At 40.0% G+C, this 21,777-nt stretch overlaps 4 protein-coding genes across 23 annotated transcripts in view; 2 read left to right on the plus strand and 2 right to left on the minus strand.

Annotated features, from left to right (window-relative positions):
* Positions 1-10: 10 nt before the first annotated feature.
* On the plus strand, positions 11-4,026 carry dguok (deoxyguanosine kinase). 3 transcript variants are annotated; one of them, XM_039802958.1, is made up of 8 exons: positions 11-174; positions 736-916; positions 1,313-1,422; positions 1,511-1,710; positions 2,030-2,177; positions 2,939-3,054; positions 3,251-3,350; positions 3,553-4,026. In XM_039802958.1, the coding sequence occupies exons 2-8, from the start codon at positions 808-810 to the stop codon at positions 3,577-3,579; spliced, it is 810 nt and encodes a 269-aa protein (XP_039658892.1). In that variant the 5' UTR covers positions 11-174; positions 736-807; the 3' UTR covers positions 3,580-4,026. The 3 variants fall into 3 exon arrangements, with proteins under 3 accessions (XP_039658892.1, XP_039658891.1, XP_039658890.1); XM_039802957.1 differs by lacking the exon at positions 11-174 and adding an exon at positions 287-537; XM_039802956.1 differs by lacking the exon at positions 11-174 and having other exon boundaries at positions 287-916.
* Positions 4,027-4,089: 63 nt separating this feature from the next.
* spaw (southpaw) lies at positions 4,090-7,047 on the plus strand. Its single transcript, XM_039802954.1, has 3 exons — positions 4,090-4,781; positions 5,180-5,991; positions 6,345-7,047. Exons 1-3 carry the CDS (start codon positions 4,253-4,255, stop codon positions 6,495-6,497), a joined length of 1,494 nt encoding a protein of 497 aa, XP_039658888.1. The 5' UTR covers positions 4,090-4,252; the 3' UTR covers positions 6,498-7,047.
* Positions 7,048-9,211: 2,164 nt separating this feature from the next.
* On the minus strand, positions 9,212-14,669 carry LOC120560442 (eukaryotic translation initiation factor 4E-binding protein 1-like). Its single transcript, XM_039802963.1, has 3 exons — positions 14,221-14,669; positions 12,716-12,904; positions 9,212-9,883 (listed from the first exon to the last, which is right to left on the minus strand). The coding sequence occupies exons 1-3, from the start codon at positions 14,354-14,356 to the stop codon at positions 9,852-9,854; spliced, it is 357 nt and encodes a 118-aa protein (XP_039658897.1). The 5' UTR covers positions 14,357-14,669; the 3' UTR covers positions 9,212-9,851.
* A 474-nt stretch (positions 14,670-15,143) lies between these two features.
* ank1a (ankyrin 1, erythrocytic a) overlaps positions 15,144-21,777 on the minus strand; it is a 91,636-nt gene continuing 85,002 nt past the window's right edge. For 13 of the 18 annotated variants that reach the window (XM_039802970.1, XM_039802967.1, XM_039802973.1 and 10 more), the window contains 3 exons: positions 21,532-21,684; positions 20,144-20,242; positions 15,144-18,928 (listed from right to left, as the gene is read on the minus strand). In XM_039802970.1, the coding sequence (XP_039658904.1) occupies positions 20,171-20,242; positions 21,532-21,684 (225 nt within the window). In that variant the 3' untranslated portion in view covers positions 15,144-18,928; positions 20,144-20,170. Of the gene's footprint in view, positions 18,929-20,143; positions 20,243-20,887; positions 21,685-21,777 lie in introns of those variants that run through there. The other 5 variants (XM_039802977.1, XM_039802984.1, XM_039802976.1 and 2 more) reach the window with 4 other exon arrangements.

Here is a 21,777-nt window from a genome sequence, read left to right on the forward strand (position 1 = left end):
GAAATCTAAGGGCAAGTACTTCCGGGTTTTTTCTATCTCCCTACTCTGTCACCATCATCAGTATATATAAGAGGTCACCATGGATGTATTAAGAGAACTGTCACCAGCTCAAACTGTGCTGTAGCATATACGTCCATATATATATATACGCTAAACGAATGAAATCCAATCCAAGTATGTCCTCTAATGTCCTCTTCAAACGGGCGGGAGGTTTTATTGCCTTTTGGCCTTTATTGCGAAATTACAGGACACGACACCGGAAGTGATTTATGCTCTTACTGTTTGTAGCATTTTGGACACTTTTTTTGCACAATTTCTTATGAACTTACCTTAATAATTTCACTTCTAATAAGCTAATATGCGAAAGTATAGGGCGAGCGCTACAGAAACGATTTAGCAAACGTATTGGCGTTTATTTAGCTTAACATATTTAACTATAAATCGATTAGTTTATTAGTACGTTAGCATACATCCATGGTTAGCATACATCATGGAGAGGAGGAGCTAGCTACTAGTTACCATGCGCTTAACTCAGCGGTAATAGAAAGTCTTTACTGCTCACTCACATAAGCAAGCACCAAGTAACATGCAGATGAATGTGATATTCTCTTTGTAAATTAGTTGTACTTCATAATGTCTGCCCTCTATCGATGTGTTCAGTTCAACCGTGTTTCTATGTTAAAAGCAGTTTCGATACAGGTCATGAGATTTGGATATAATGTGCCTCCTCCACAGTGGAAGACACATGAAAGCCTCCTGCGAGTTGAAAACACAGCCATAATACAGACAACAAGGAACCAAAGTAGTATGGCTAATAATTCAAGGAAGCTCAGTTTTTCTTGTTCAAGGGGCCTGTCAAGTTCAACTGAGAACGCAGCAGATCGGGTGAAGAGGGTTTCTATCGAGGGCAACATTGGTAAGATAAATATAGCTACAGTATTTCAAAATAAGAGTATACTCATACACTCAGTTACAAGTAAAAGCAATGCATTCAAAATCCCACTGAAGTAAAAGTACAAAAGTATTATAATCAAAATATACTATGTTATACTAATGTACAAAAAGTAAAACTACTCATGCAGAATGACCCATTTCAGAATAGTATATCACTGGATTAAAATGATTGATTCATTAATGTGTTCATCACTTTTAATGTTGCAGCTGGTAAAGGTGGAGCTAATTTTAATAACTTTATATACTGCTAGCTGGTTTAATCTGTAATATATCATAATTTATGATTGATTTATAAATGTGTATTAATAATCTGAATTTGTAAAGTAACTCTCCTGTACTATGTCCTCTCAAATATCAGCTGTTGGAAAGTCGACCTTTACAAGACTCTTGCAGGCAGCTTGTCCTGACTGGGAGGTGGTGGCAGAACCGGTCAGCAAGTGGCAGAACATTGAAAGTGGGACCTCAAAGGTGCATGCACATTTCCTGACCTCTACATCCTTTCCCAACAAAAATGAAAGGAAGCCAAGCTAACCATCTCCGCTTGTGTCTTTTACAGGGGACAGACGCATCCCCCCAGACGACAGTCAGCAACCTGCTGCAGATGATGTACCAGGACCCACAGCGCTGGTCGTACACATTTCAGACATTTTCCTGTATGAGCCGGCTGAGAACGCAGCTGCAGCCTCCCCCAGCTCGCCTGCTCAGCTCAGAGGGAACACCTCTCCAGGTGTACGAGCGCTCCGTCTATAGCGACAGGTGAGCGAGTCAGGGTAGGACAGAAAAGTGAAATTGAAATCATGTAAGAGGAACTCCAGTTTTGAGAAGACCCATTAGACCCAGAATCTATGTGATGTATGTACTCTTTACCAAAGCTATTTCAAGCAGAGTGAGCACTTCACCATCTATAACTTCACACATCATTACTATATTATTGTTATTGTTGGTAATAATCAAAATAATGCTAACAATAGAATTAGCATTAAATGGTTATATGTATTCGACAAATTGAGCAAATGCATTCTCCTTTGTTTTGTTTGCTTAAATTTTTTTAAAATTAGACTCTCTGTCCTGTCAGATACATCTTTGCCCTGAACATGTTTGAGCTGGGTTGTATCAACTCTACTGAGTGGGCAGTCTACCAGGACTGGCACTCTTTTCTGGTGGAGCAGTTTGGACACCAGGTGGAGCTGGAGGGCATCATTTACCTCAGAGCCCCACCAAAGGTATGATGAACATAAAGGCCCTGACACACTAACCCGACAGCTGACCGTCGGCAGAAAAGGCAGTCTGACTGATCGGTCGGCTCCCCGAGGTCCAAAAAGTGCCTCGGAACACACCGAAGCGACGTCGACTTGAGCGTACGTTCTGCGCGTGCGTGAGACATAATACAAAAAATTAAAACCGGAAATGACAAACGCGTCACGTGGGTCTGGCTTCTACAGCTGAACGATAATGGTGGCTTGTTCGAAACACGATCTCATATTTTACGAAAATAGTTCACCGAAACGTGTTTCTGAAAACATTTGAAGCGAGAAATAGACCATGCAGTTGCTGAGTCTTCATTCCAGATCGACAAAGGTCAGTTTAAAAGATTTTCGTCAGATTTTGAGAGGCGTTCGTCACTCATCCTGCCCGCCATTTCCGGGTTGGCCATTGAGTCCGACTGCCCGCCCTCAGACCCAGCAAGTCAGGTCGACCAAAATAAAGGCCGACGGACGACGGCACGGAACACACCAAACCGACTCGAGTCACTGACCTCGCCAGACTGTCCGACTGCCGATTATGGGGTTGGTGTGTCAGGGCCTTAAGAGATTTCATGTTACGATACAATTAATTAGACAATTAATAAATGAACAGTAAGTCACAAGCAAAAATGCGTGTTTGCAGCACATCATTTTAGCTAGTGTTAGTTTTGTTAGTGTTGATGTTTTTGTTACTGTAACATTACATCATTGAGATTTTCATTCTATTTTGTTGTTTTCAGAAATGTAAGGAGCGTCTTGAGCGTCGGGGCCGGGCAGAAGAGAAAGGAGTGGAACTGGACTATCTGGATAAGCTGCACGTTCAACATGAGAGGTGGCTTGTTGAAAAGAGCACTGAGTGAGTGATCATGTCTGTTTGTCCCCTTTAGACTTGATTAGATGACCTTTTGAAGTGAACAATTATGAAGATTATAGACCATTTTTGATACATTTTTATAATCCGTTATAAAAGTGTTGCTCGGCTGTGAACAGATGAGGGTCTGCAGTGTGTGGTCTGAGGTGGTCAGTGTAATACAGCTCGACTCTCTTTTCAGGATACATTTTGAGAAGTTGAAACACATACCTGTGTTACAACTCGATGCCAGTGTTGAGTTTCAGAGTGACCCAGAGGTGCAAGATGAATACATAACAAAGGTATGTTGATTTATTGCACTTTGACAAAATAGCTGCTATGCCAGGGTAAACCACATGAGGGCCCTGTCCTAATGTTTGAGACCTAATTTCCCCTCCTCACAGTCTTTGATCCAAGGAGAATCATTTCCGTTTTCTGATCTGACGTTTGATGTATTTCATGTTTCTGATCCATTGTGATCCTAAAGTTCCCTCTCGTACACAGGTGAAGAATTTCTTCAATGCTTTGTGAGTCTGTTAACATCTGCAGGGGAAACCGATGAGACCATTCAGACCTCAGTCAGTCGCCTGTGTTAGCTGACACATAACTGCACGAGCCTCTCATAGAGTGAAGGAAATATAAAGTAATATAAAAGGTTAAGCTACAGGACGTACATGAAACAGACACAGACTGAGTTTTGTCAAATGTGTTACCTCCAAAGAGACTTTTAGATTGTTACAGCTTTTTGTTGTTGGCATGTTTTTTTTTGTTTTGCGATTCACTGGGTAGTTAACGTTACTTCTTATACTGTGCTGTTAATTCCACTTAAATTAAAAATGTAGAAATATAATGGAATGTAAAAACTGTGCTGTCACTACTATGACCATTTGGAAACTTGTTTACTGAGCATCATACCGTTTTTGTGTATGTTACTGTTTTACACATTCCTGATAATAAATAAAAACCTTTGAAAAAAAAGATGATCTATTGTTTATTTTATTATCAAAGTTTTATTTTTTACATTTTTCTTTTATTCTTAAGTTTCTGCATGTGTGAAATTTGACTTTTCTTCTGCCACTGTTACTAAACGGAAATGTGCTAATTGCTGTACAGCATTGCAAGTGTTATTAGTGGATGGATCTTTATGTTTCAAAAGGATTAGGCTCCTGAGTGAATATAAAAGCCCAGGCAGATTGACAGGACAATGACCTTGGCTAAATGTTTTCTTTGTCTCCCCCTCTTGAGTGCTATGATGATCAGAGGGGCTGTTCAGATGCCTGGAGTGGTCAGGGGTCATCAAAGGGCAGCTGTCCACTATAAAGGGGCCTGTCTGGAGCTCCGTCTGCACATAGCATCATTTCAGCCTGAAGCCAGCTGGAGGAAGGAAGGAGATCTTTGCTTCTCTCTCTCATTATTGTTGGAGCAGATTTTGTGGGTTTCAGTTCAAATGGAAGCCAGAGTTCTGACAGTTTTTTGCACATTCCTCCTCTGCTCTTTTGGAGTCGTTTTCTCCACCCAGAGGCACAGATATCTCACAGGCCTCAAGACCAGTTTAGCATTCAGAAATCTCTCATTTAATCATCGCAGCAGATACCCTCTGTACATGATGCAGCTGTACCGCTCCTTCAGGACTGCTGATTCCTCATCGCCGGTAGCTATTGACACCATTACAATGCAAGGTGACAACCCGTCAGCACACAGTTCTGACTCTGTCCTAAGTCTGATGGCCAGAGGTGAGTAAACCGTTTAATTACATTTTTTCCAATGCTTTTATGCATCACTGGGTATACAGCATGTTATGTACTGTATGTGTTAGTTTCTCCACAGTGGAGTCTATCCTCCAGCAGCTCTTTGGTTGCTGCATTATCTGTGTTATCAGACCCTCCCTTTTTTACAACCAAGCAAGTGTCAAAATGCTTATTCCACTTTAAAGGCTTTCTCTGTTTATGTGAGAGGGTGTGTATATTAGCCCTCAGACGTCCTTGCACAGGGGGGTTCAATACACATCCTGTCCTGTTCGCCCTCCCACTCCACTGTTTTGACATTTGTCCAGGGATCTGGTTTGCCAAGAAACCTCTAGACTGTGTGTGAATCTGGGTTCTTGTTTACAGTTCTCTTGTCTAATTTTCAGGTTGCCATCAAGTGGGTGAAAGATGGACAGTCACATTCGACATGTCATCCATCTCTACCAATGAGCTTGTCCAGCTGGCAGAACTTCGGATCAGACTACCTGCTTTCTCTGGCTCCAAGCGTGCCACCGTGGATTTATATCACTCTGGAAAGAGTTGTGACCATGGCAGCACATCATGCCAGGATGAGCACCTTTTCCTGGGGAGCTTAGACACATCAGCCAGCAGCACAAAGTCTGCCTGGAAGGTTTTTAACGTGACTGCCCTGTTAAAATACTGGCTGTACCAGGGAGATGGAGTGTCGAGCCAAGAGGCCTCAGGAGAACCTGAGGCGGACCATGGGAGCGGTGCTGGGGATGAAGGTGACATCACTGACAAGTCACTCTTCAAGAATTTGGGATTTAGGCAAAGAAAAATACACCATCCAACAACAAATCGGGTCATGATGGTTATCTTCTCTAAGCACAACCTGCCCCAGGAAGGCCAAACAGCACACAGTCTCATTTACACTGTGGAGAACTCCAAGTACGTGACGATGGACAGAGTCAGCAGTGACAGTCAAAGTCGACGCCACAAAAGGAACAGAATGGAGAGAATGAGGGTGGCTGCAGGAGCTTCACCTACTCCTGCACCAGCAGCAGAGCTGGCCCAGAGGCCGCTGTGTCGGAAGGTAGACATGTGGGTGGACTTTGACCACATCGGCTGGGACGAGTGGATTGTGCACCCTAAACGCTACAATGCATTTCGCTGTGAGGGAGAGTGTCCTACACCACTGGATGAGTCCTTCAACCCAACCAACCATGCGTACATGCAGGTGAGGTGGCAACTTAATTTTTAGTCCCATTTAGCTCTTTAGAATCTTAAACAATCAGTTTTTGTAAAGTCACAGGTTTACTGTGGTTAGGGGTAGCTCAATCTGTGGGGGCTGCTTGGCTTGGGAACCGGAGGGTGGCCGGCTCAAGTCTAACATGGACTAGTACCTGGAGAGGTGCCAGTTCACCTCCTGGGCACTGTCAAGTTGCCCTTAAACAAGGCACAGAACCCCTAACTGCTCAGGGGGCAGTCCAATCACTCTAACATTTCTCCAATTGCGTGTGTATGTGTGTGTAAAATAACAGAGTGAAAAAATCAAGGATTAATAAAGTGTTTCTTCTTCTTATTCATCAGAGCCTCTTGCAACATCACCATCCAGAAAGAGTATCTTGCCCATCCTGTGTGCCGACGCGTCTCAGCCCACTCTCCATGCTGTACTACGAGAATGATGATTTGGCCCTGCGGCATCACGAGGACATGATTGTTGAAGAGTGTGGATGTCACTGAAGGCCAGCACATCACTGGTTTCACTGCAGTCACAAAAGCAGCTATTGACGGAGCATAATCTTGAACTTTAATGCAACTGCCTTCTTAACCGTCTTCATGTAAACATTAATGCTCAATTATTAGGGGCGACCTCTAGCTCACCCAGTAAGAGCGTGCGCCCCATGTAGGCTGAGTCCTTTGCAGTGGCCCAGGGTTCGAGTCCGACCTGTGGCCCTTTGCTGCGTGTCATCCCCCATCTCTCTCTCACACCTTTCCTGTTTATCCACTGTCACTATCAAATAAAAGGGAAAAGCCCCAAAATAATCTTTAAAAAAAAGTTCAATTATTAAATTTAAAGTTCCTAGTCATGACCTCTTACAATAGGATATGACTGTTAAGTTTGAATGACAATATATTTCATCCATACTGGGTGGTACACAATAGTATATATATCTTTAGTTAGGAGAAGGCTCCGTTATGCAAATGTGATATGTTGTGTCTATTTATACATTATAATGTATATTTTGTACATAAAATATGAAACATATATTAAAACCTTATTTTGACATGACTGTGTTGTTTGTGTTTTTGGATGCTCCACTATTGAATTTGAGCAATTTCAATATAGCTTTTGAATATTGGGTACTTTCTATGTGAATTTATGAACTCTAAAAATAAATAAACTTTATTTATTTTTTTATTGCACAGCAAATTAAAAAAATAGAGGAACTCACACATAAATTCAGATGTTTTTTAAAGTAAAATATTTCAGTGCTATAGATTTAGTACTATTTAAGTTCAGTAACTTACAAGATTTAAACATGGCTATTATTTGCTTCCGTGCATAACTTTATGATTTGCAATGTTTTAAAATATGTATACAGGTCAGGAGAGTTTAAGTTGTTTATTTGGATTTCATTTGTAGTGATTTCTATTGAATCTCTCAGCAGCAGCTATTATGCAGAATGAAATACACTAACAAAAAGCACTTCAGAGGCTCAACCTGCTTGTAGATACTCATTTACATCTTAATCCTACTTGTCCTCTGACTTGTGACCAGCTAACATTTTAGTGTATTTGCCTTCCTCACCTCCAATCCACATCTTTGGGCCTATTACACTACACACATCATCAGAGGTCATTAGTGCCCTTTCTGGTCAGGCTTCTTTTGTTGATTGTGATCAAACAGGCAGGCCGGGTGGAACAACACAAAAAGTATATTGAAGGATGGGTCAATGGAGGAAGAGAAAAGAAGTAGCACTTGTTTATTTTGGAGAGGGGGCGGGGTGCCAGGAAGCAGAGGCGACAAGGGGAGATAGACCCCAAAAGCAATGAGGGAATGGAAAGAGTCAACGTCTGGATGCTGAAGCTACTGTGGAGGAAGGACAGGGTGGACTGGAAATAATCGGCTGAAACTGTTCAATCCACACCTTCAACCAGGACAAGACCAGACAAGTCTAGTTCTCTCACATCTTTCGGTTTTATTCACTTGATGTTTTGTCTTACAATGGTCTCGCCAGTGATGAAGCCAGAGAGCTGCAGGCTTCACGAGTGGTTATGTGTGCTTATTTATGCTCAATTAAACAACAGTAATGCATCCAATCTATTTGTTTATACTAATAAGTTAAACAATAACCATATTCAGCACAGACCATTTGCAATAATGAAGCTGATGTGGAACTTTACAAGTGTCCAGAAAACACATCACACAAGTAGTGGGAGCTTGATGTCACCACCTCTAAATCATGTGTCAGTTCTCACACATTTATCCCATCCTGAACAAACTTTTATGTCTAAAACACCCTGGTGGTCAGGCAATTGCACTCTTACTTTACCAGGAATGATTACTAATTAAAACTGATGTAATGGGCCCTGTCAAAAACTTGTATTCCTCAAACTTGTGCTACTTCTTAGTAGCAGTGTTCAAATTAGTGGATCTACAGTGTGTCTTCCTTTCTGCTACAAAACGTCCCGTTTGGCATTTACTGAATAGACCAATTAACAGATACTTCTGACATGACATCTGTGTATAGTTTATTGTCCAATTCCACCTGACCCGCACATCTTTTGCAAAACTTTGAGACGCAACAGAGGCACAGCGGCCGAGCAATACTGAATAGTGCAGTGCAATAATGCCATGGACATCCATTATTTAGAAGCATTTATATAATATACTCATCAAAAGGGAAAGCCTGGTCAGCCACTTCAGAATGAACCTATAGACTTAGGCACAGTAAAGCAACAAGGGGCCAGCAACAGTGGTGGAATGGAAATGTTGGATGACCCCATCTAGCTCTTAGGAAGGAGGGAGTTTCTCCCAGCTATGTACAGTTGTATATTGACCTCTCTTTATACAGTCCACTGACTGAGGTTATCAGTTGCCTGTGAGCTCCTTAAGGAATTCCTCTGATATGACTGTGCCGAATCAGGGGAGCACAGGAAGCGCAATATGTAACAGTCAAGATTCAGTATCATTTCAAATTGTATATTCGCTTTTTACTTACTTTAAATAAGCAAACTGCTAATAACTCAGTTGTGGTCATCAAATCTTTACATTGCAGAAATAACAAACAGCTTTTTGCTCTGTCGGATGGCACTATTCAAGAGAAATGTGTATTCAGACCAGTGAACCAATGAACATATTACAAAATACAATTTACTGACATGATTGGAACAGGACTTTCTAAGAGCACACAATCAATGCATACTATAGAATACAAACGACAAAAAGAGTGTTTGTTTCAATGGTGTTTGCTTTAATGCTTTAAATACAAACCGTGTGAAAATCTGTTTCAAAAATTTCATCAACACAATTATGTTTTACATTCCCTGTATGACACTTCAGGTGAATACCCTTTTTTTTAAGAGCACGGTCGACAAATTATATTGTATCTTAAACATTTCAAGGCAATATCTGAACAGAGGTGTCAGGAACTGTGTGGAAATAAAGCACATCAAGTTAAAAACCCTTTTGGAATGGTTTAAATTCAGCAAACTTAATTTTTCTTTTTCCCCTATTGATATTAATTTTCATTAACTTATACCATTTCTTAGGGATGAGGCTTTGTTGGTGTTAAGTACTTCTCAGGGTTGATTTTAAACTTGTAGCCAGTAGAGGAAGGCACACCTTGTCATACATAAATCAGGTTTAAGCCTTGAAGATGACAGAAAAAGTTTCATTACAGATTTGTTCTTGGCAAAACAAGCAAATGATACTGATAAAGACAGACTTTAAAACACTAAGACACTGGAGATACTGAAGGTGAACCTCTGCCTTAATGGAACGGATGATGGGAAATAAGAATGTGCTCCTGAGCCGGTCTTCACAGCTTCTTGTTGGTAAGTCTGACATCTTGACACTCGTTCCAGGTCCTCCTAGATGTCCATTTCAAACTGTGAGTCATCACCTTGACGACAAAAAAAATAAAAATAAAAGAAAGACATATTGCATTAACCGAACACCAAATGTTTTGCTACATTAGGATACGTCTTTAACAGTTGGATTTCATATTTATTTCAGAAAGACTGGAGGACTTCTATAACTAGCTGGTAAAATAGTGTCAAAAACATCTGGCAGTGACCAGAGCAAGAGTTCACCACAGGGTGATTGATACCTAAAGAAGCAATGAAGCATGTTTAATTTGACATGGTACTCAAAGAATCAACAACTATTTTTTTTTTTTTAAACACAGTTGTCTAACTTGAAATGCCTTCAGATATGTTTCTATGTTTTGATAAGAACTCAAATACATATGAATACATTTTAAAAGAATGTTTAGTTCTGACCGACACTTCTTGTGCAAGTACTCAGTCAGTCCATTTAAGACTAAAAAAAAGCCACAAATGAATAGGAAATCATATCAGGAAACATATCAGGCCTTAGCTGGGTTCCAGACCTCCGAATTGCTGCCCATGTCTTAAATGTTTTTCAGGAATAAAATTAGGACTGGTGGTGTGCTCTCTTTGATGGTCGTTTCCCCACTTGGAGAAACAACCTATCCAATCAGAGCTTTGTAGGCGGAGTTCAGAATGGAGAAGTCATCTTCTTGTGCCATCAGCAGAAAAAATTGCGGAAAGGAAAAATTGCCAAGAAAATGTTGACAAGCGTAGATGAGACTGATGCAGCTGTTCAGGTTGCTGCAAGACGACTAGAAGTAACAACTCTAAAATCGACATGTTTAAAATGTTAACTGCTCCATGCAACTGCAACCTCAGCTTTTGTTTCAACTGAAAATGATGTTGACAGGACGGATACATCACTAGCTACTGATTGGTTGAGGCAAAATTACGAATCCCTCCTAAACATAAATCAGCTAACAGGGACACAATCTCAGGATGAACAACAAAGTGAAATGAAATGGCCTGCTTGAATCTTGTTGAAACCTCAAACTGGCTTCTATCACACAAGACAGAGAATGGCAGCTATGTAATGATCTGATAATAAAAAGATGAAGGATCCATTGGTGCTGTAGTTTTCAATGGCTACATTAATTTACATTTGAATCCAGGTCTGAATCCTTCACTCCAAAAGCAAAGGGCCACCCTGTGATGTTTGTCTGAGGGTGAACATAGATATAAAACAATAGATGTGATATGTAATTCTGACTTGCCATTCCAGGATTGAACCATATGGCGGCCATCTTACCTGGGCTAAGTTTTACAATTGCTTCAGTTGGAACCTATGGGGAAAGAGGCCCATGTTGTCTTTATAATCCTTATATTTTTTTACGCATACATCGACACTTTTTTTTATTCAAAGTAATGATTGTAAGAAAACTCTGCCTGTCTAGAAACCAAAAAACGATTTTGGTAGAATTTTGATTATTATAGCTCCAAGAGAACAAATGTATGTGTTCAATCATGAAGATAATCTAATAATTTTGCATTTATATTGCAGACAATAATTTAATTATTTAAATTTTTTGCCTGAGCTTAATATGTAATCACTTCTTTGCTATTCTGAATGGCTAATAAACATTAGGCAATATGTTTTGTCCTAAATAGATTCAGTATTAATGTCATAGGCAGGTAATTACAACCAGGAACACAAGAAACAAACAACTTACTGTAATATATTAGTATATTTATTATTGTCATAAATTGTACATAATATATAACTAATTTATAAGACCACATTCATTTCCCATAAACCCTGTCACTTCCTGTGCCCGGGTCCTTGTTTTGATGAGAGGATGAAAAGTCTTCTAACTGTAAATGAGGAGTTTTTTTGTTGATAAAGTTTTGTTTGGGAAGGCCAATGCCTTCAGCACAACTCCTTAATGGACTCGTCTCATTCTCTTTCATTCTCGTTTTGGATATAATGTTTACGGTAATAATGTGGGAAATCGCGGGAAGCTTGACCTGAACTGCTGAAGTACAAACTGGATTACGCTACCTGATCAAGACATGGATTATGTTTATTTGCTTTACTGAAAGGAAAATCATGTTAAGGCATGAGGTAAGATGACAACAAGTGATGTTTGATGACTGATTGCAGAAGGCAGCTAATTTTGAGTTAGTTAATGTAGGTGTACGTTAAGTTCGACCCATATGCTGATTGTGTGGTCGACGTTAGTGTTCTGTGTTGCTGTCATGTGGTTAACGTTATTGTTGGGTTTATTTGCCTGGGAATCACCGTTTGTGTAGATTGTAACGCAGCTGGCTGGATAGTTCTGGAAATATTATGATGCAGGATTTAGAAGTGAAGACGAGCACTGCTCCTTGTTGTTACTCACGTTATATGTTTACACTTGGCACGGAATCAGCTGCTTAATTAGCGGTCAAATGTTAGGGTATTATTATTAACTTTGTTATAACGTTAAAGTCACAAAACGTTACTTTTAGCGTAGCTAACAAAACAATGTTTGCTTGGTCATAAATATCTGTTTAGCTAACAGATGAATGCTGTTGAGAACTAGCACACAGCAATAACTGACTTAGAGCGCAGCTGGTCCGTTGGTAGCTAACAGTAAAGTTACGTAGTTCGCTGACCTATTTGCCATTTTAGTTGAAAAAATAAATCTCAAATTTACTCTTTACTGACGTGTGGGAAGTGATGCCAGCCTCCCTAGTCACTTTGGTCTTTTTGGTAATGTAACAGATGCTGCACAACTGATTATAAAGTTTCTGCCCATAGGTGGCAATTGTAAACAGTACCCAGGTAAGATGGCGGACGGCTATCCCATTAGTTATGACGTCAGGTCACATCTATAGTTTTATATCTGTGGGTGTGAACATACCAGTGCTGCTGCTATCAGGTGCAGTGATATTGTTGTTGAGTAGTTCTCCATTATGAGCCTTCTGATCTGTGTCTTTGGAGGGAGGACTTGTCACCCCTGGAATTTTGGGCAGACCTTTTGGAGGAGTCTTGGCCACGGGAGAGCTGCGACAACCCAGCAGGAACTTTCGGTCGTAGATGATCCTGGTACCTTTTGTGTGAAGAGGCAGAAAAAGAGAAGGATGACTGATCAGGATGATCAGAAATGGAGCACTGCCTCAGTTCAGACAGAGCACTGAGGTCGCACATGCATTAGTGGATCAGTCATCCATCATATTCAAGCAGGTGTGCAGTGTACGTGTGTGCCATATCATTTCATTTACGATAACACCGGTATCATTTTGAATATCATGATATGATGAAATTCATATCGTGATAATGGCAATATTCCAGCTGGTTGACTTTTTAGATGTGCACTTTGTTGTACTGTTTATATTTTATAGAGAATCTGAATGTCATTCTAAATTACCATGTTTACAAAATAAAGAACTAAGAGATTTTTCTTTTCAGTTTTTACTGAATATTTCAAGGCAAAATTATAACATTTATGCTGACATATAAAACTATAACACTTTTTTGTTGCAGTCGTATGTTCTTAAAAACTAATAAAAAATATTGTTCAGTATTTTGTCATGTCATCAAAAATATAATTATCGAAGATATACCCAAAAATATCTTGATATTATTTTATGGCCACATCTAGTGCAGTGTGTCATTTTACTTGACACTTCTCACAGTTACTCTGATGATATGCTAATGCCAGTGCTGTTTACTGCTACAGCTTCATCCACCACCTCAACCTTCTTATGTGATAAGATTTTCATATTGTTAATGTGACTCAAGTTCATTGGTCATGCATTTGTTTATTTTCTATAATTCTATATTCTAAAAATAGGAAATCTATTAAAAACCTTGAATCTATGACATGTTATACAGGTACATAATGTACTGTATAATATGTTTACCATGCTGTTTGTTAATAAAATGTAATAAAAAAAAAAGGTCCACAAGTTAGTGAGCGCACACTGGAAAGCACCAATCACAGCTTTAGTTGTCGGTGACGTATGACCACCACAAGGACAGTAACATCGCTAACGTTCAAAGATCAGCTGATAAAACCCACAAACACCGAAAACACGTCTCTTATTTAATGAGAAAGCAGTGGTACGAGTTTATACCACCCACATGCCTAGGATCACAATTAGTTTATTGCCTCAGATTTAGCAATCTGTGCCTCCTGTTTTCAACCACACTTGCTAGCTAGCGTTAGCAGCTAGCATAGCTAGCAGCTGGTTCTGCACGGTGGCGTTTGACAGAAACAGACCTCATGGAGTTAGCTTGAGCGTTTCCTGCTCTCACTGCAGACAATACAGCGGTTTAGTTGATACGAGTATAAATCATGTATGACGGTGGGTAACAGCATATCTCTTCGGCACATAAAAGTCAATGTAGAATAACAGTACGCACCACCCGGGGTTGTGCTGAACAGGGTCCCTCCGGGAGTAGTGGAGTAGTCGTGGGGCATGTGCGCCGCGTCGTTAATGGTCACCCTCCTGGTCGACGGGATGGCCTTGGCAGTGGTCTTCTGGCAGTCAGTGGACATCTTGTCTCAACTATAATAACTAAAACTAGCTAACTAAATAGTACGAACCAGGCGGAAAGTCTTAGTTTTACAAAACAACAAAGCCACACCGCGCTTGTGTTTGGCTCAACAGAATGGCTAGTTTCGGATAAATAAAAATAAATACCTCTTAATCATAAGTGCAAATGATGAAATGTAGTATCGTCACATTACAACACGCAGTCTCACACACTTGTGTACCGGTTCTTTCTTTAAAAGGACCCAGGTACACGTTCCTCTGCTTTCCCTCACCCTCTAGTATGCACACAGACAGGCTGAGGCTGCAGGGGAAAATATTCCCCGAGCTGGACTAAATTAACTCATTCCGCCCCCTACTGGCACATAATGCCTGTGCAATGACTGTACTATAAAGTTCAACTGTTTTCTAATAAATCCATATCATCATATACAAATTCTGGAAGGTAATCTAAGACAAATTAGGCTATAGGATACATTCAACAGATTATGACCTTGCTAGATGAACTACTACCAGTTTAATTCTAGCCTTAACCTATGGCAAACAAAAGGAATCGCTGCTAGTTTTGCAGGATTGCATTTATTCAATGGATACTGAAAATGGATACATTACTCATCTTATTATTATTATTTTTTTACAGACAAAAGGGTCTAGCCACTGGCGCATTCATTCTATTGATATGCTTTTGCAGAGTTTAAAATAGACCATTATATTAAACATTTTGTACTTTGGTGAAAGCCTAATACGATGTAATAATGTGACTCACACAAAAGTATACACACTATACACAAAGACATTTCATTTCTTTATTAATTTTGTAAATGTTGAGCTGGTGTACAGAGTAATTTGTCAATAGATGTCCTCGGATTTGATTGGATTAAAAGGCTTTTACATGTATATTTTAAATTCATGTTTTACTCTCCATAACAATAAAAAAAAGCAAACAAAACAGGTTAAAATACCCACAAGAACCCTATTTTATCCCCAGGTTGCAGGCATTACCCAGAACTCAACAGTCTCTTGGTAGCTACAGCTGTATGATGCTAAAAGTACATCCATAACATAACTAGAATCCCAGTTGACAAGTAAGGGTGCATAGCATTCTAAGTAAATATATATATATTTTCATATATTTCATATATATAGCCTTTTATGTTAAAAACATTTTCTGTGCATGTGCGCAGTTGCATTCCTTAGTATTGAGTAATATGCTATTGCGTTAATGTCTTCAATCCATTCTAAAGGAATATACATGTGTTCTCTAGTTTTTGCAACAGTTAATATTTTTGCATGAACTTTGTGCATGGCATCATCTCAGTGGTCCCTCAGTGCAGGGCTTTCCATTGTTAATTTCTGTGATGTACCTACTCCTCCCTCTGCTTGCACTTAGGTGGACTCCTTTCAAACTGCGTTCAAACTGTGACCATGTGGAAGCCTTATAGAATCGGCTTAGTCTTATATTTGGTTAAGAGGGCAGAAATAGATTAGGGGTGGGTTGTGTTGAGGAAAAATGCTTGTCATCTTGACTAGCCGTCGGAATTACTAAGCCATCTAACTTCAAAATCTTCTTCTTGTCTTTTCATTAGACCCCCTCCCCTCGCTCCAACCCTGACATCAGCAGTGAATTTATAAACAGACCCTGCTTCAGAAACCAAGCCAAGCATACCATAATATGAGCCCTTATAGAGCAAATCGTATGCTATGACATAAGGGGTCATACATTATTACACTGCTGTGTAATCTTTATTGACATCTAATTTTTTGAAGTTATTAGAAAAGATAATAAAATAGAAATAATATCTGATAAAGAGTTGTTAAAACGTCCACAACCTATTTGAGGCTTCTCTTTAAATCTCTCCTCTTCAATGAATTATATGTATGTTTGTAATGAATGTTGATGATCAACAGCAGATACTGAGTTGAAACAACAGAGTGAATACCCTATCATCTACTAAAGTACAGAGCCCATACAGGTGACTACTTTATAACAAGACTTTACATTCATCATCTCTGGCTGTGAAGCCGTCCTAAAACAAACACATTTTGATTGGTGATTATTGCAACGTTTTTGCGACATAATAAAGCATTCAATGTCTAATGTAATGTTTGAAATAAATGCATGTATGTAATTGATATCATGTAAGATGGCACGCTTATTGAGGTAAATCAACTTTTAAAAAAATATGTGACTTAGTTTTAATCTGAGAGCCTCTGGTCTTTGCCCATTTGCAATATTATCACAACTTTGACATGTTCCAATATCCAGGACTGAATATGTGATATTAAAATCACACACACACACACACACACACACACACACACACACACACACACACACACACACACACACACACACACACACACACACACACACACACACACACACACACACACACACACACACACACACACACACACAATAGGATTTCTTTCAAGGTGCATATGAATGAAGGTTTAAAAGCTATGAATAAACAACCTACATTCCCTGATGAGTAACACAAAAAAAAAACACTGGGCACTTTGCAGATGGGATGGCTGGTCATACCAATATTTGCCCAATTTTTGTGTAAAACTTAATAGTTTTTCTTCTAGAGAGGCAAAGTGATGAAACGTGGGATACTAATGTACTGACATCATTTCTGAGTGGAGTGAGGAGTAGCCTAAAGCTGTGATTAACAGATTGAAAGCCAGAGTTTAGGAAGAACACAAACTATGACCCTAAAATCCTCTCTATCACAAAAATACACTCAAACACACTCACACAAACAATCCTTTCCTTTTGTAAGCAGTTATTGCTTATTTTGCAGTACAGTTAAGACAGTAAATCATGACAAAAAAAAGACAGAACACTAAAGAAAGGAGTCAAACGAGAGACATGCTTCGGGAAGGGTCAGGCTCACAGTTGCGGGTCAGTATTACAGTTTCTCATCACAGTGATTGGTGACTGACTGTCTTTGCTAAACTCCAAACAATTGCCAAGGCGACAAACATCAAAGCTCAACACGTCCTCGGCCCTCGACGCGACACTTTCCTTTCTCCAGCTTACTCTTCATCTTTTACCCAGTCAAACCAGTGCTACATTATAACCAGTATGTCAGCTACTTTACTCTCATCAAGTGACATCTTCTGGGGATGGTGGTGGTGAGATGGTCTATAAGTGCACCTTATGTGTGGTAGTGTCATATACTGCACAATGAGGTCAAACAGATACTGCTACGAGCTGAAGTGGGATCCTGCCCCTTGTTGGAGGTGAACAGGACTGCTACATCTACTCTGAGAGGCTGACTGCAGGGGTGAGAGGTAAGAGGTAGGGTAATAAGGGAAGATTGAGGGTATTGGGATTTTGGCTCAGACAGACATCTGATTAACAGAAACCTCACGAGGATATACAGCACACTGGGGACAAGAAAAGGCAGAGGATTGGGATGGTAGAGTAGGTTAATCTATCACTCATCATATCTCTTTGTCACCCTCTCCACAAGACAAACCACTCTGAGGGAAAGGCAGGGAGGCATGTTCACTGCAGAAACCAGCCTCCCAAAGCTCAAAAACCCACAGTACAGTAAACGACTTACAGTATGTCTGCCCTCTACAGTTTGACATGTCAAAAGCAAGGGGTGAAAGCACATGAAAAGCACAAAGAAACAAACAACCTGACGCACAAAAATCCGACATTTAAAAACAAGCAGAGCGACACATTTGCATGTTCTTGTACACACAAAGATCTCAAGATATATAGAATAATATATAGGTTCAGACCGAACGAACCAAACGAGAAAAACAGGGAGAAATTTCTTATGTACCTGAAACAGCAGCAATAGTGACATCGCATAGGGATCTTATAACATAAATAACACACGTAACACAGTCACGTAGAGCATTTTAGTGCATACGATATTATGTACAATACTGATATCCTTGGGTGATAATTGTAGCTTGACTGGACTTTGAGAGCACTGGGACAGGTTTAAACTAGTTTGTGATGCTCCTAGCTGGAAGAGAGTGGCAGGGAGGAGTAACCTGTTGCCTAGAGATTATGTAATTCTCAGTATTTTAGTCTCCCCCTTTCTTAAGTTTGACTCATAGACTTTTCCCCGTTGGTTTAGAAAACGGGCCAGTAATGACCATACCCTACATTGCATCACTGTCCCATACAGCAGTGTGTCCTCCCCATCCCTCCCACCCTTTTACCCACCCTTTATATTCCCTCAGTATTTGTAGTTAAAGACAGGCCATGCGGCAGCAGTCACTCATGCTGATACAGATTACAGGAAGCACGTTTTGGTTGCTAGTTTTTTTTTGTTTCTTTTGGGGTTTTTTGTTTTATACGAAATCATGCTTCTAGCCTAATAGTACATGTTTTTTTTCCACGGTTTCTTTAAAAAAAAAAAGAAAAAAAGAAGGTAATAAAAACTACAAGTAAATCCATATCCTTCTTTCCGGTGCGTGCTGATAGTCGGCAACCATTTATGGTTGTCATGGTCTGTTTGCCTTGTGTTCTTCCTCCTGTCAGCTGCTGCTGGTCATGTGTCCATGTAGGATGGTTTTGGTGAAGGGGTTGAATCCTGTGGAGAGCTCTGTGGAGAGACACAAAACACTGATTTAGCTACAACTCACCAGGAATCTACAGAGCAGGCATGCAAGCTGCAATAAGTCAATGCTAATGTGAGTATATGCAGTCTTTAAAATGGCCTTGGCTAAAGTCTCCACTACAATATATATAGCTCATATAACGCCTCTACACACCTCACTATAAGTGGTCTTTTATTCTGATCAGTCATTGTAACACTCAATAAAACAGCACATTAGTTTGGCAGAAGCATTCAAGCAAAAATGGTTGGCAAAAGTGGTTTAACATTCAGTAGCGAGTCGCTTGAAATTTTAGTAATCTCAGGAATGTCATGGCCTTTGCGTTAGAAAGGGCAAGTCACAGGCACGCACGCACGCAATTGCACCCGTGCGCGCACACACACACAGAGCAGTGGCTCCAGATAGCATTCACAGGACAACTGTCCTTGCAGCTTTGACCTTGAGAGCTGTCACTTTACAAGATCCTTTTTGTTTGGTTGTTTTGCTGAGTGCACACTGTGCCAACCCTTTTTCCAGCTTGTCAGAACATGCACGAAGAAATAAATTGGCCTGATATAATTTATAGGAAAACAATAATGATCTATTTGCATTACATTTTTGTTTTTTGTCCGTCAGCTTGGCGTTATATTGAGTAAACAGAAGCGTATTTTTTCCACGTAGATAAATTACATATTGAAGAGAAATTGATATCACACAAAGAATTATTTAATTTAAGCAAACAAAAATCTGTGCCCAATAAATTTTGTGGCATATTTGCTATTACTCACAAATATAACTCCACACATCTTAAGTAAACATGACAAAGCATTTTGCAGAAGGCAAGAAATAGATACGTTAAAAGGAAATTATCGGGGCATTAAGTATCACGTCGGCATTAATGCTGACTAAAACTCTGTACATCAAAATCAATTCTGTATTAACTTAAAAATGGTTGTCGTGGAATGCCCCTTTTTTTCTGAGACTTTTATTATATTTTTGTACTTTGTGGGCAAAGAAATCATTAAGAATGACAGGCATACATCTTTTTTTGATTCATTTATATTTTAACCACTTGTCAAACTGAAGATTCATTTTGCTGTGCCAGCATCACATGACATATTAGTATTGAATTAAAGGTACATTCAGATGCATTTAATCCAGAGAGACTGGATTAAATGGTCTAGCCCACAGGTCAGACGAGGCGCTGTGGGTCAGTCCCGTACCTGCGGGGACGCAGCACTCACTCTGCCTCACTGCTTAACTCTCCGCAGACTGGCACATTTCACTATCTGAGCACCTTTCTTCACATCCACAGTATCGGGCTACATCAGGGGAGTAGGGGTTGGCAGCAGAAGAGGTGCGAGGATTGAGAAGAGGTAGGATGACAGGAGCCGAACAAGAGGTTGAGGGAACATTAGTAAGGGAATGTGAAATAAAGGACACGTGACAGGAAGAAAAAGATGAGGAAGGGAAACAGAAATGGAACAACAGAGGAAGGAAATAGTGCCACAAGGAAAGAGAGGACAGAAAAACAGGAAAAACAACAGAGGAGATGTAATAGAAATGTGAGTAACAAATATGTGAAGGAAGGAAAAAAGAGGGAGAAAAAAAAAAGAAATCATGTGTAAACAGTCAAGCAAGGACAGAAGTGATGGATGGCAGTTGGAAAGACAGTTAAAGATAAGAGGGGATCAGAAACATCTAAAATCTTTGGGATCAGAGAAGACCTGTGTCAAATAGTATTTGCAAATATATTTTCAAATTGATTTCTTGATATTCAGATGGATGGGATTTGACCACATAAGACAATACATAAAGTGACACCCTAATAATCTCAATTGTCTTAATGTGTTAAACCCCAATCATCTGCTACTTCATGTGGGTAAAGTAAAAAAAAAAGTAATATTGTAAATAAAATTTGACCCAGCTCTGATACAGAAAAGGTTTGAGTGACACAGCACACAGTCAAAGTTGTAGGACTATAAACTTTAATGAATGCAGAAAAGACAAGAGTCAGTCATTGAGATAACTGATGGGGACAGAATGGAAAAATATAGCCACTGTAAGGAGCCACAATGAATTCAGTCATTAATATGCAAGAAACAAAGTGTAGGCGCTGCTTAGTGATGACTAAAATGATGAAAACCTGAATGGTTCGGTGAACTGTGAGCAATAACAGCACCAGAGCAAAGTGGACTCATTTGTTCCTCCTGCATGCAGAAGATGAACATGAGGTAATAATATTTAGGTGGAGATTAATGTAACAGAAGGTCAGCAATCAAACAATTAACCAACCAAACTTTGCACTCAATCCTCGCTTAGGATTTAGGACCTACACATCAAAAACAGGGCTATAGCTCTTAAAATCATGAGACACACACACACACACGCACAAACTGTGTTTTTTGTACTGGAGCTCATGCAGGTTAAGCTACTTAAGGACTGTCAGGATATGCCCAAGAAACCACGATGTGATGAGACTTTCAAGCTCACTGCAGCACATGATTCAGCACGAGTCCCCTGTTACTACCACTATAAACTAGCTACTACATGACTTTAAATCAAACAGGCGCTCATCAGATGGTCAGCTGTCTGCAGATCAGAAGCCCACCTTGCTGCTGTCCCGGCCCAGGATGGCGTAGCTCATGAACTGCTCAGCATCAACCTCCAGCTCGTTGGCGTCCTGCAGAGAACCCTCCAGGCTCAACTCCTGAACTCCCTCCTCACCTGAACCCTTCCCTCTGCGCACAACCTTACGCACAATCTATCACGTCAACACACATGTACACAGGAGGGTGGGAGAGAGTGATGGATGGAGGCAGAGAGTGGGAATAAGGCAGTGAAAAGACAGTTGGTG

This window comes from Perca fluviatilis, chromosome 6 (assembly GCF_010015445.1).
Source record: "Perca fluviatilis chromosome 6, GENO_Pfluv_1.0, whole genome shotgun sequence".
NCBI lineage: Eukaryota > Metazoa > Chordata > Actinopteri > Perciformes > Percidae > Perca > Perca fluviatilis.